Consider the following 13,191-nt stretch of genomic DNA (forward strand, 5'->3'; position numbering starts at 1 on the left):
GCAGTAATTTAAGGACGATAAGGGGGTTGGGTGTTAAATACCACCTCACGTTTTTGACGATACTAATTATCTAGGAGTGTCCGGGGGACCTTTATTGGAACACCTCCAAGTGAGTTTTGCTCCGGAAACGCGTCTTAATATTTTTATAAAAAATTTAAAGTTTTGTGTAATGTATTAAAATTTGTAAACAATCCGCCATTTTCTACTTTTCTATTGGTTATAAGTGATGTGACGTTCACTTAAAAAAATCGTGTTTTTAATTTATCGATTGTTAATAATCGTTTTATTTATTTATCGATTATTTCCTCATTTTTGAAATTTAAAGTTATAGAATAATCAACATTGAAATTAACCTAATTTCGTGTTGATAGATTATAGGGTTCCGAAATTTTTTGAAATGATCGATACCTACTCGTCTGTATTTTCTAATTAGTACTTGTATTTCATTGTTGGCAACTTTCTATATTATTTAATTTTTACTAGAATAAAGTGTTTACTTTAATATCCAAAAAGTACCCAAAACCGAATCAGAGCACCCCACTATCCACGTGGTCTTGTCTGTCTTACCCCTAGAGTGTATATAAATAATCGGAGGCGCGGAGGAAGAGCAGCCCCCACCCGCTGTAACAAAGCACAGGCATTATGAAAGCTGTAGCGGCTGAGGCTGGTCGCCGAAGGCGACCAAAAAGCCGAGGTTGCGGAGGCTTGAATAAAATGCCTGTGCTTTGGTACGCAAGGGTGGAGGGGCTGCATTTCCCGTAGCGCCGGAGCTGTCCACAAAAACAAATATTATTTAGATTGGTTAGGTTAGAGTTAGTATATGAATATTTGGTCGCCGAAGGCGACCAGGACGCCGAGAAGCCGAGGCTTGAATAAACAATTACTATTTAGATCGGAGCTGTTCACAAAAAAAAAAATTATTTAGATTGGTTAGGTTAGAGTTAGTATATGAATATTTGGTCGCCGAAGGCGACCAGGACGCCGAGAAGCCGAGGCTTGAATAAACAATTACTATTTAGATCGGAGCTGTCCACAAAAACAAATATTATTTAGATTGCTTAGGTTAGAGTTAGTATATGAATATTTGGTCGCCGAAGGCGACCAGGACGCCGAGAAGCCGAGGCTTGAATAAACAATTACTATTTAGATCGGAGCTGTTCACAAAAAAAAATATTATTTAGATTGGTTAGGTTAGAGTTAGTATATGAATATTTGGTCGCCGAAGGCGACCAGGACGCCGAGAAGCCGAGGCTTGAATAAACAATTACTATTTAGATCGGAGCTGTCCACAAAAAAAAATATTATTTAGATTGGTTAGGTTAGAGTTAGTATATGAATATTTGGTCGCCGAAGGCGACCAGGACGCCGAGAAGCCGAGGCTTGAATAAACAATTACTATTTAGATCGGAGCTGTTCACAAAAAAAAATATTATTTAGATTGGTTAGGTTAGAGTTAGTATATGAATATTTGGTCGCCGAAGGCGACCAGGACGCCGAGAAGCCGAGGCTTGAATAAACAATTACTATTTAGATCGGAGCTGTCCACAAAAACAAATATTATTTAGATTGGTTAGGTTAGAGTTAGTATATGAATATTTGGTCGCCGAAGGCGACCAGGACGCCGAGAAGCCGAGGCTTGAATAAACAATTACTATTTAGATCGGAGCTGTTCACAAAAAAAAATATTATTTAGATTGGTTAGGTTAGAGTTAGTATATGAATATTTGGTCGCCGAAGGCGACCAGGACGCCGAGAAGCCGAGGCTTGAATAAACAATTACTATTTAGATCGGAGCTGTCCACAAAAACAAATATTATTTAGATTGGTTAGGTTAGAGTTAGTATATGAATATTTGGTCGCCGAATTTTCAATTATTTTTAATATTAAAATCGAATACAAAAATCGATTTTCACTTTAAAAAAAATCGATTATTTTTCACATCCCTATTAATTTTATAAACTTAATCGGCCATTTTGAATGTGGTTTATGCTAGACTAGCGGTAATTAGTTTTACAGTGCAAAGTTTACTTTATAAATCCGTTTCTTTTTTATTTTCACGTGAAAGTGCGTTATTTTATTTGCATTTTTTGAAACTTGGCTTTACATACATAATCAACACTGATTTCTCGCGATCATTTTCAGATTTATAGTGATGGCGTCTACAAGTTTTACTCGTGAAAATGATTTTGAGGACGATGGGTCCGTTGTGAATCGTGACTTGAATAGTGAGGAAGTGATCACATTTTCCGGAGCAAAACTCACTTGGAGGTGTTCCAATGAAGGTCCTCCGAGACTCCTAAATAATTAGTATCGTCAAAAAAGTGCGATGGTATTCAAAACTGTTACCGTAATTACACTTTATTTTTGTCTTTTCGCGAGTACCTTAAAGATAACTAAAATATGCATTTAAGGATCGACAATCATTAATAAGATTAGTAGTGTATAATCTAATTTTGTTTATAAAGTATAAAAATCACAAATTAAACAAAATTTTAGGATTGGTGAAAAAATACGAAAATCTTAAGTTGACTTAAATTAATATGAAAATTCTGAAAGTAACAAAACAAACACACAAATATGAATCAAACTTTATACGTCTGGAAATAAAATAAATACGATGACTTATATTTTTTATGTTGACATTATTAAGTACGTTTATTAAATAATTACTTATCTACATGACATAGGGTCCTTCAAGAAAAAAGCGATATAAAGCAACGAAAAGCGAAAAGGCAAAAAGCGAGCCTTTTGGTGTGACTGTTCATGGAGACCGGTTTCATTTAAATAATTTCATTAACGTGTTAAATTTTTTTCCGAATAGTAATATTTTGAAGTAGGGGACTTACTGTAGGTTTTAAAAGGGCCTACATACAATTCGGTTCAACCGCATTGAGTCACTGATAAATTGATAACGCTTACAGGAACGATTGTTATTGTTCTACATCCACGGTCACACCTAGATAAATGTTTATATTTCTGGTAAGTTTTCCACTGCATTCTGACCAAACATAAACTGTGCTTAAGTTCTTACTCAGAGGCTTTCAACTCAGACACTTATATTGATGCATAGTACTAAATCAATTTTGCCTTATATTCTAGTTTGAATAAAAATTATTATTAATCGGGGAGTTTCAGCACATAATAGCTATCAATATTAGTTTGGGTATGTAAAAAGTATATGTTATTCCACTTAAGAAAATTTGAAGTTCAAAAGTTTTACCTACTGCGTTCCTTTCGTAATTACATAAACGAGCCTTCAAAAAGTTTTTAATAAGAATTATTTTAGTGAGAATAAAAAACGGATTAAAATATTACAAAGAGTAATATATATGATTTTTTAAATTAATTTAATATTGATAGCACTATTTACGTTGAACGTGTCGATGATTTATAGTTATTCATATTAAATGTAAAATAAATTATCTTTAGTTAAACAATTTACTTTTTTATGTTAGCATTGTTATATTAATTATATATATATTATAAATAATGAAATTATAAACTATTCTAAAAAAACTAAAGGCATCTGAGAACGTACATCTTTGATAAGTTAATAACTATACATGCAATAACCTCATGGCAGCCGCGTGCAAGCTGCAAATCTCTCCGTGCACATCAATCCGATACACTACACAATCAATACAGAGAAAACTTTATATTTAAAAACAAACAAAAAATACTTTTAGTATACGCACGGAATGTTACATACATAGTTATTTTCATAATTTTCCCTATTATTTTTAATTCAACTTCATTAACTGTTATATACTAATATACAACTGTTATGTACTAAATTAAATTGTAATAATTGAAACCGGTAAACGCAATAACGCGTTAAAAATCTATTCGATGTTTCGATTGCGATTGAAGTTCTATTTATTTTCCACTCGGAATAAAAAGTAAATGCAGATTTGACGTGTTATTTGTAAAACTGTTCCTTTTAAGCTATATTAAGGTTATAAATTAGCTGTGTTTGGTTAGGCAGTTCTTCCAGTTTTTAAGTATTTAAGCTAACCAAATAAAATACATTGTTTTAAAAAGTAATTATTATGTCGCGCGGATTCAAGCCACTTTAGTTCTGCCTCCGCTACAGTTTTGAAAGACAGGTGAGCAACACAAAATATAACCAAATTTGTTGCTAAGTGAATACGGAAACGGCCATTCATAAAGTGTAAAACAATTAATTTTTAAATTACTATTTAGAGAAATGCTTAAAGAACTATAAAATCGATAACACTAATGTGTACTGTTATGTAGGGTTTAAAAAGATCTTCAATATTTAAGATAGATACATGTTTTTGCATGGTCTAAGATTACCTAATGTTTTTTCTTATCGACGATAGGCTAAGCAATTCCTCTTACCTCAGGCGCCCTCATGACCCAAATAATACAAGCGACGTCATCAAACAGGAAGGTTAGAAAGTGGGTCGCTTGTACCGAGTCACCACACCCCCGACCCCGTCGGTGTATACTCGTAGTAGTCGAAGGTAAAGTTTTATTAGCAGCTAAACTAAACTTATAATTAGTGCAGCGTCTTTTAAATTTAATTTTAGACAAACTGAAAGAATATTAATACATTTACTAGACAATGCACCACAGTCGATCAAACTCTTTACAGTAACAATACTCTTTACAGTACAGTTGTAATCAAAACATTTCACAAAACACTCAAATTTATTTGAAGATCAATCATCAAATCAAAATTATTTGAAACTATTAAAGGTACTTGTATTGTTCGATTTTATATTATATTTATTTATGTGTTACAAGATCCATGTATAAAAAAATAATTATCAAACCGGCTTCTCTAAACATCATCATCATCAACAATATCATCAGTTAGAATATGTATGCAAATGTCGGCTTTTATTTAATTTTAAAAATCAAGTACATATTTGTGCTCTATTGGCGTTGGCTTGTAAGTACAAAACATTTTTTATGTACCTATGGGTACCGCAAAAGCGTCACATAGTCATATCAATCCTAATAAAAAAAACCCACATCCAAACCTCAAGGATTTCTAATAAAGTTCGCCGTTTACGATGCAGGACGAATCCCCTCAGCTTCCAATCATAACTCTTTAAAAGTGATTGAACAAAACTGAAGCTTTCGTTATAACAAAATTATTATATTTATTAGTAACAAACATTTCGAAGACACTACATTAATTGGTTATTTTTAATAATAATTAAGGCCCGTTTAAATATTAATACATTAATAGTATTACGTATATAACTGTAGCTTAACACAGCACCACAGCTTAAATAGTAGATAAATCACACGTAGATTCCGAAGAGTGAAAGGCTGGTGCATTTAAGTTTATTTCCGGATCCTTGCGTGAATGCTCTTATCTCCACAGACCAGCCTAGAATTTTGAAAGAGTAACCCGACATCCTGGGTCGAATACGGACCACGCGACCCTCCTCTATGTATGCCTCTAAAAGCTAGTGTATTAAAGTTATTAATTAACATATGTACTCATTTATATAATTATGAAATTCTTTGGGATGATACGATAAAATGTATTTGCAATACCATGATACAAGCTGTTTTATAGAAATTGAAAAGTGAAAAGTAATATGATTGATGATTGATGCCAACAAATTTCTGTAATTTTATTTTATTTTAATGTGTGCTTGTATTACCGTATATGTTTTAATTGTCTTTTTTTAATTTTTATTTAATTTTTTTTTTTGAGAAACTTATACATACTTACATTAATTGTCACACATTTTAGATTTAAGATTTTGTAAAATAATTAGTAGATTTAGGACTGTGTGTGATGTCGTAAGCTTAATAACTAAATAAAAACATACCGATGTTACATTTCGTATTTGCTCGGCTCATAGACGCGTAAAAGATCTCATGAGACACACAAACCCAATAACCTCAATATACTTACGACCGCAATAAATCCACAGAACTGAAATTTTGTTCAAGAATAATGGTTAAACCATTTTCTCGATAACAATATTTTATACCGTAACTAAACCTTACATTACATAAAGATTGCGTAAGCGATGTATAAAAACGTTGTGATAAGGTATCAAAGGTCCCTGTGTTTGTAAACTAGGTGCCTAATATACGACGCGGGAAAAACTGATAAATATGTACACTACTTGGAATATTTGATTAACTCAAATTCTACATTTACATATGTGCGGTCCAGATAAAATGTGTTTGCAGTCACAAACAGCTGACTCTTTAAGTAAAACAATATTTCGAAGTATCTTATTAGAATCTTTAATATTTTTATGATCTCTATTCCATTAAGACATATGAGTTACCATATATGTACTACCTTTACTAGTTAGATAGGATATAAAGCTATAAAAGAACATTCTTAGAATTTTTGTATAAACTAGATTTAATGGTACAGACTAAATAAAATTAATACGACGAACGAGATAAAATTTATATTTCACAGGGAAAGTGTATCGACCTTTTCTGGGTTATATAGACCACGAAGTGCAGTGGGCGCGTTCATTATATATGATTTATCCAAGTATCTATAATACACACCACATGTCAATACCATTGTTTATTATCAACTAAAAAATATCTGTTGTCCAAGGTCACCTGTGACGTCAAGAGAGGCATTTTGTTGGTGCGCGGCATGGATATTATTGTTCCCTTTCGCCATTTCAATTTGCACCAAACACACCTTCTATTAATAACGTGTTAGATACAGGTGGGTGTAAATACCTAGCCTGCAGCGTCCCTAGTTAATTCGTGCACGATTACGATTCTGTTTAAAAATCAATGTCCATTTCGATACCATTGACAATTCGTTATTTTCTTTATTGCAGATTTTATGTAACAAAACAGATTTAATCGGTACATGCTATGACGCAAATGCAGTTGTTAAATACATAATTAAGGTTAATAATTGATCTTTTCAAACTACATTATATAGCTATATTTACTAGAAAAGTTAAAATGTTAACAGTTTATGTAACATAAAACCGCTTTTAATAACTTTTTTACCCATAGATGGTTTTTGGAATGTGTATTTATTTCAACATATATTTTATTTAAAATGGGATTATGATAGAGTGAAAATTTTGAATTTTAATAAATATTATAAGTAAATATTATAATATAATAATATACCTACTTATATTTGGCGGTATATGAAATACCGTATATTGAATGTTTATTTATTACATAATATGTTAAATTATATTTTAACACGTAACAAGTTTATCTGCCTTTATTTTTTAGTTATTTATAATTATGTATGTCTGTACTGCATATTTAAAATGCAGTTTCAGAAAGCATTAAAGTAAAATTACGAAAATTAATATTACCATCGTAACAAAAATTATGTTTATAAAAGTTAAGTTAACAAATTAACGCTAAATCAAATATATTGCACATAAACGTTTTTCTAATCACCGGATGTTACACTATAACGTCAGAATATAAAAAAACTTAAACGGTACGTGAACCACGTAAAAAATACGTGCCGATGCGTATCTCAATAAAAAAGTATGAGAAAATTTAATAAACATTGAAACAGGTAACGATCAACGAATCATCATAACTGTTTTTTATTGAAATAATGTTTTCAGTAGACGAGATTTCTTAAATGGTTCCTGTATTATTTAAATATAAACTTAATGTCCAAAATATCCATATAACAAGGCTCTGTTCTTGGCCCACTTTACTTTTTAAGGTATGTTAATGAGATGCAGCAGAGTATAAAGTCTTGCTTCTGCTACCAATTTGCTGACGATACTTGCCAACATGGCGCCAAATCGATAGAAGTTTTAAAAATAATATACGTGTTCCAAATTCAAAATAATTAAAAAGTTGAAAAAACTTGTTTTTTATGTAACATTATTTATGGACAGACTAGTGATATATATTTTAGTTAAGAATTAGAAGCGCAATCCAAAATGTTAAAAATCATCGCACACTTGAAGCGAAAATGAGCCCTTTAGTTTTTCCCGCTCTGATAAATTTTAACATAACGTTTCAGATAATGTCCAATAGGTCAACTACACTTATATTCTTTAAAGGTAACATAAGTGTCAAATGTAAATTTAAGATATTAAGATATATTTTTGTATTGATTGTTTTTTTTTTCTTTTAACTCTTTAGTTTGTAAGGAATTTGTATTGTGGTGTAGCCTTTCAAGCACCAAAGTAACCCCTTAAGGTCACAGCACACATATCAACTCGGAAAGGGATCGTCACCGTATCGCCTTTCGCCTCGCCATGAACCAGGCGTCAACCTAACGTATGCACGTAACCTAATCGTATCAGCAGCTCCTGTACGTCAACTTGGCTACTGCTAGGCAACACCGCGCTTACGGCTCGTCGTCCCCGCGCTTACGTCTGTTCGTCCACCCTTGTCCATGTTCCCTCCCGCGACAGGAGTAACGATTGCGATTAGTGTTGCTACTGCAGGAGTTTCATACAAACAATACTGAACAGCTCGACGTGATACCGTGACGATACCTTTCCGATTTGATATGTGTGCTGTGACCCTTAGTGGTTTTTGGTGTTTTTGTACTGAGTTTATTTATAATGTTTAATCAATAAAATTAAATGAACAAAGAAAACTACTCAAAACCTGGTAAATAATTTTAAATATGAAATTTCAAATGTATATTGGCAATCTGTTGTAATATTTTATATCAAAATAATGCTGGTTTACTGCATTCAAAAATAAAATACTTAATTCAATACCTTCGTTGTTATTTGTGTACCTATCTAAAATTTATTTTTAGATTTTGAAACGTTGCCAAATCTATGGATTATAGAGGTTGGTCGACAGAAAGTAGATGTTAAAGCGATACTATTCTTTAGTTAGTGACCCATTTATGCTTCCCGTATACTTACAAATTACTACATTAAAATTGATATCAAATATGAATAGCTAGTAGACCTTAAATTTATCAATATTTCATGGAAATCACATTAAAGTAAATCTGATTTTTAATTAGGAGTTCTTCATTTAATAAATTAGTTAATATTACAACAAAAAATGTAATGCTGAAGTTTTCAATTTATACTACGTAATTGCCAAATATTCTATGATAGGCATAATTATACAACAACATTGAGTTTTGGCATTTGGGAAAACCCATCTCTGACGTAAACCACGATTTTCCAAGAAGAAAAGCATAAAATGTTTCCAGACTAACAATCGTTGCTACGTGCTGCCCACGTTCTGTTACAGCGACAATAAGTAAGCTAAAAATTTTGGTACTTTATTGTCGTAACATTAGTATAAACAATATTTGGGCCCTTCATGTGTGAAATGTATATGTTAATATTTTTAATTATTCTGAATACGCCGTTAGGTTGAAAATTTACTTGAACTTGCTTCGTTTTAGATGCGTCAAGTAATTAACTTTGTTTTTAAATTAACTAATTTGAAAGAGGTTCAGGAGATTCGTGACTTGGGTAATTATTGACAAAAGATTAACGTATAAGTACAGAGCAGTGACCTCTTACAAGACATTAAAACTGTCGTCCCTTACTCTCCCTTACGTAATGTACATGGTCCAAATTTAAAAAAAAAACCAAATTGATAAATGTGGTAGTGGACTGATCGGTTTTAAAGAAAGTAGTGCTAAGTGACTATCGCGAACCTAATCCGCTGTTTTGCTGGTAATTTTTTTTGTGCTTAACATAAATTTGTATTTTTTAATTTGTTTACTATTTATGTTTACCTAAATTGTCATACATGATAGATAAATGAGTTTGTAATATACCGTAGATTTAGTTACTATGTATGAAGTGGTAAACTTTAATAAATAATTCAAATCAAACTAAAAATGGGCGCCTGAGATATTAGTATTATATCGATATCGAACCTGAGACTGGTGTATATAGAGAAATACTAATTTTATAAAGAGAACAGATTTTTAGTATTGATTTTTAATTATCTTATGTAATGTTAGTTACCTTAATCCTCCGAAACGGCTTGACCGATTTGTATCAAATTTTATATGCATATTCAGTAGGTCTGAGAATCGGCTACTATCTATTTTTTATACCCCTAAGTGATAAGGGTTGTCCATCCCTAACATTTTAGATTTATTTTTTTGAAGATTTTTTTATATAATGTGCCATTAAAAAATACATACAACCCTAAATTTTCACCCCTCTATCACCAACCCTTATTTTTATTTGTTAATTAAAATCTTATGACTTGAACTCTGAGGTTTATATAGAGAAAAAGGTAGCCTAAGTAAAATCACATTAAGGAGAAACGAAGTTCGCGGGGGCATGTAGAACTTTTATAATATTCGTGATGTTTTATAAATAAACCACACGGGCTTTTTACACAGTCCCAGTATGAACTCATACTGGGACTTTGATTTATTCATATTAAAATACTTGGTGTGTGAAAAAAATCACACACATTCATTTGTTCAAGTATATTATTATACATACTATATATTATATATACTATTACTTAAATAAATAACTTATCTAGAAATTGGATATAAATTCTAGAGGTTTGTCAACATTAGTAAAGATGTTATTTTACATACTTTTACATTTTTTACATTCAACTATTAATAACTAATTTATCCGTCTGCAACATCATAAACAATGCAGAAGCAGCATGTGTAGAATAATTAACAGCCTTCAAATATATATTGAATATTCAATGATCGATATGGCTATTAAACCAATTTAGTACTGGATGTCAAATATTTTCCTTTACGTTTTAATACAAAGAACATTCCAATGTCTTATTACTTTCATTGTAGTGCCTACATATTACGATACTAGTATAATAACGACCTAAGAATTTAATGACGTTTCGTATTGTTTAATTATTTATTCACAAATATGCACCTTCCTTACAGTACGTAGTAAGCCAATACTATAATGTCGAAATCGTAACAAAAATCTATTCAGTTGATCAATGATATAAAAACTTTTCGACACTAGGCTTCTGACTGAGGTTTTATTGGGCATAATAGTTTGGCTCGTAATAGTTCGGTTAATAATCTATATTTTTGTTTAAATAATGGGTTGTATACTTTAAGAGTGCGGCAATAGCCTTGTATGTATTAATTAATTTGCAATGCTTCAATGTCTACGTTTGTCTAATGACTACGTTTTCTTTTTGGGAATATTCATAATTACCTGTTGATAAAAGTATTCGTTCAGCGTTTAACGTAAACTGTGAAGTATAATCATCGTTAACTTGACAGTGACGCAAATCGATAATTTATCTATAATTTTATTTTAATTACTTTTAGAATACTTGACCTTTTTCGTCCATTAAGTGTGTATATGTCACCGTAAAATTGTAAAAACCGTTAGATTGTAATCTATCTCGCGAGATTATAAACTGTCGAAAGATTGTCAACTCAACATACTGCTTGCAATTTAACGTATTATTATTCGGTAGTTATATGAAATTGTTGGGAAGAAAAATTAATCCGTAATTGACCAAAGAAGTTTGAATGATAACTAAGTTAGTGTAGTACAATCTACCGAATACCGATAGCCGATAACCGATAGATTACAATCTAACGGTTTTTACAATTTTACGTTAACATATATTTAGAATGCCTAGTATATATATAATATAGTCTAGCTTTACGAATAAGTTCTCCTAAAATATAACTAAATTTAATTTTTTCTTTTTAAATCGAAAATTTCTACATTTATCGCCTCGCGTTAATAATTACATTAAATTCAAAATCTATTCTTACACACTAGTAAAAAAATGTCTAAACATATTTTAGTACGAGTATTATGCAAAATAACTGGGCATCAGAAATCGGACTACTACTTGATAAAAATATTCTCATTCTTTTAGGGGTCAAGTCCTGAGTGCTGTATAGATGTTATCGGGTCCAAGGTAACAAACTCGTCTGGGACTCCCGTGCCACCCCCGGGACCGAGGTACAAGTTGGCTACAGAAGGGACTTTGAGAATATGTTCCTTTCAACATACAAGGACGGTGGTTGACAAAATCCTAGCAGCCAAATTCTTCAGGAGATGGGAGAGCCACGTTCTGTGTTTACTGGACGACCACATCGTCTCAAAAACTGTAAGTACTAATTCAATTAATGCTAAAAATGCTTTTAAGTACAAAACAAAATTTTAAGTAACATTATAAACAGGAAGTTAAAAAATGCACGGCAAAAAATGGCTGATCGTTACTTATTTTTACATTAGTTTTAACACCCTAAATATCTGTAAAAAATTTGAAACTGTATTTCACATCTTTATTCCTATTTAACATTTTGTTTCGTATAGAATTTAAATACCTTCTTGCCACAACTGTTTAAATATTTGTTATAATATTTTCGTTTAAACTATCCACGCATTCCACATTGACAAAACAATTCATGTAAATTCCAATTAATTGCTTTTCTCTGGAATTTGGTGCGGTTTAGGCGAAAATTCGCATAAGTTAGAGAATTTTTGCCTGTTCCACTTATGACCATCTGCGCAAGTAGGTGGTTAGCCTTTTGACCTTCACATATTCCAATGCTCGACCTGAGCAACGGAGTCGGTAATATATATTTAATTTAAAAGAACTGAGTAATAATACGAGTTAATATTAAAAATACTTCATGATATCTTATCAACCAAGATAAAAAAAGATGCATACTTATCTGCTGAATATTTTGTTTTCTGGCAATAGGGGTCTAAGTTACATAATACTAACAATCTATTTAGATGACCTTCTTTAATGAGAATATTTTTTTTGAAGGAATGTGGCACGAACGAACAACTGTTTATACAATAGTTTTCAACTCAGAACGTCACACGAAAATGTTTTATACGTCATTGGGGTATTTTCGTCAAGAAATCCATCATTATTATAAAAATTGATATTTTTAATTAACATTCCTGTACTAATTGAAATACTAATAATGAATGACAAAAAAAACTTGTTTTAGGTTTTTAATCAGAGTAACGAGGTCAGTTTGAAAATTGGTAATCTAGATAAATGTACGTGCGTCACTGTTCACTAATAACAATAATCAAGAATTCTTTAGACTCGGAAAAGCTAGTTAGTTAAATTATACAACCCACTGGAAATTATTAAATCATATTTAATTGATAGACAAAAACTCTAAATGCAATTCTTTACATTCAATGTACTAAATACTGTAATGTCAATGTATACGTCAGATTAATGAAATCAAGAACATTGGCCACCCTTAGTGAATACGAATTATAATAATCCAGTGGAGCT

The 13,191-nt window shown here is 31.4% G+C and overlaps 1 protein-coding gene and 1 long non-coding RNA gene across 2 annotated transcripts in view; both read left to right on the forward strand.

The window, feature by feature from the left end:
• Positions 1 to 13,191, forward strand: part of LOC125048994 (C-Maf-inducing protein-like) — a 35,586-nt gene that overhangs the window by 1,540 nt on the left and 20,855 nt on the right. Inside the window, exon 2 of the mRNA XM_047647994.1 lies at positions 11,800 to 12,033. Within this exon, the coding sequence (XP_047503950.1) occupies positions 11,800 to 12,033 (234 nt within the window). The remainder of the gene's footprint in view (positions 1 to 11,799; positions 12,034 to 13,191) is intronic.
• On the forward strand, positions 1,840 to 2,347 carry LOC125049005. Its single transcript, XR_007116926.1, has 2 exons — positions 1,840 to 2,064; positions 2,143 to 2,347. It is a non-coding gene; the product is annotated as an uncharacterized LOC125049005 (long non-coding RNA).

This window comes from Pieris napi, chromosome 1 (assembly GCF_905475465.1).
Source record: "Pieris napi chromosome 1, ilPieNapi1.2, whole genome shotgun sequence".
Taxonomy (NCBI): Eukaryota; Metazoa; Arthropoda; class Insecta; order Lepidoptera; family Pieridae; genus Pieris; species Pieris napi.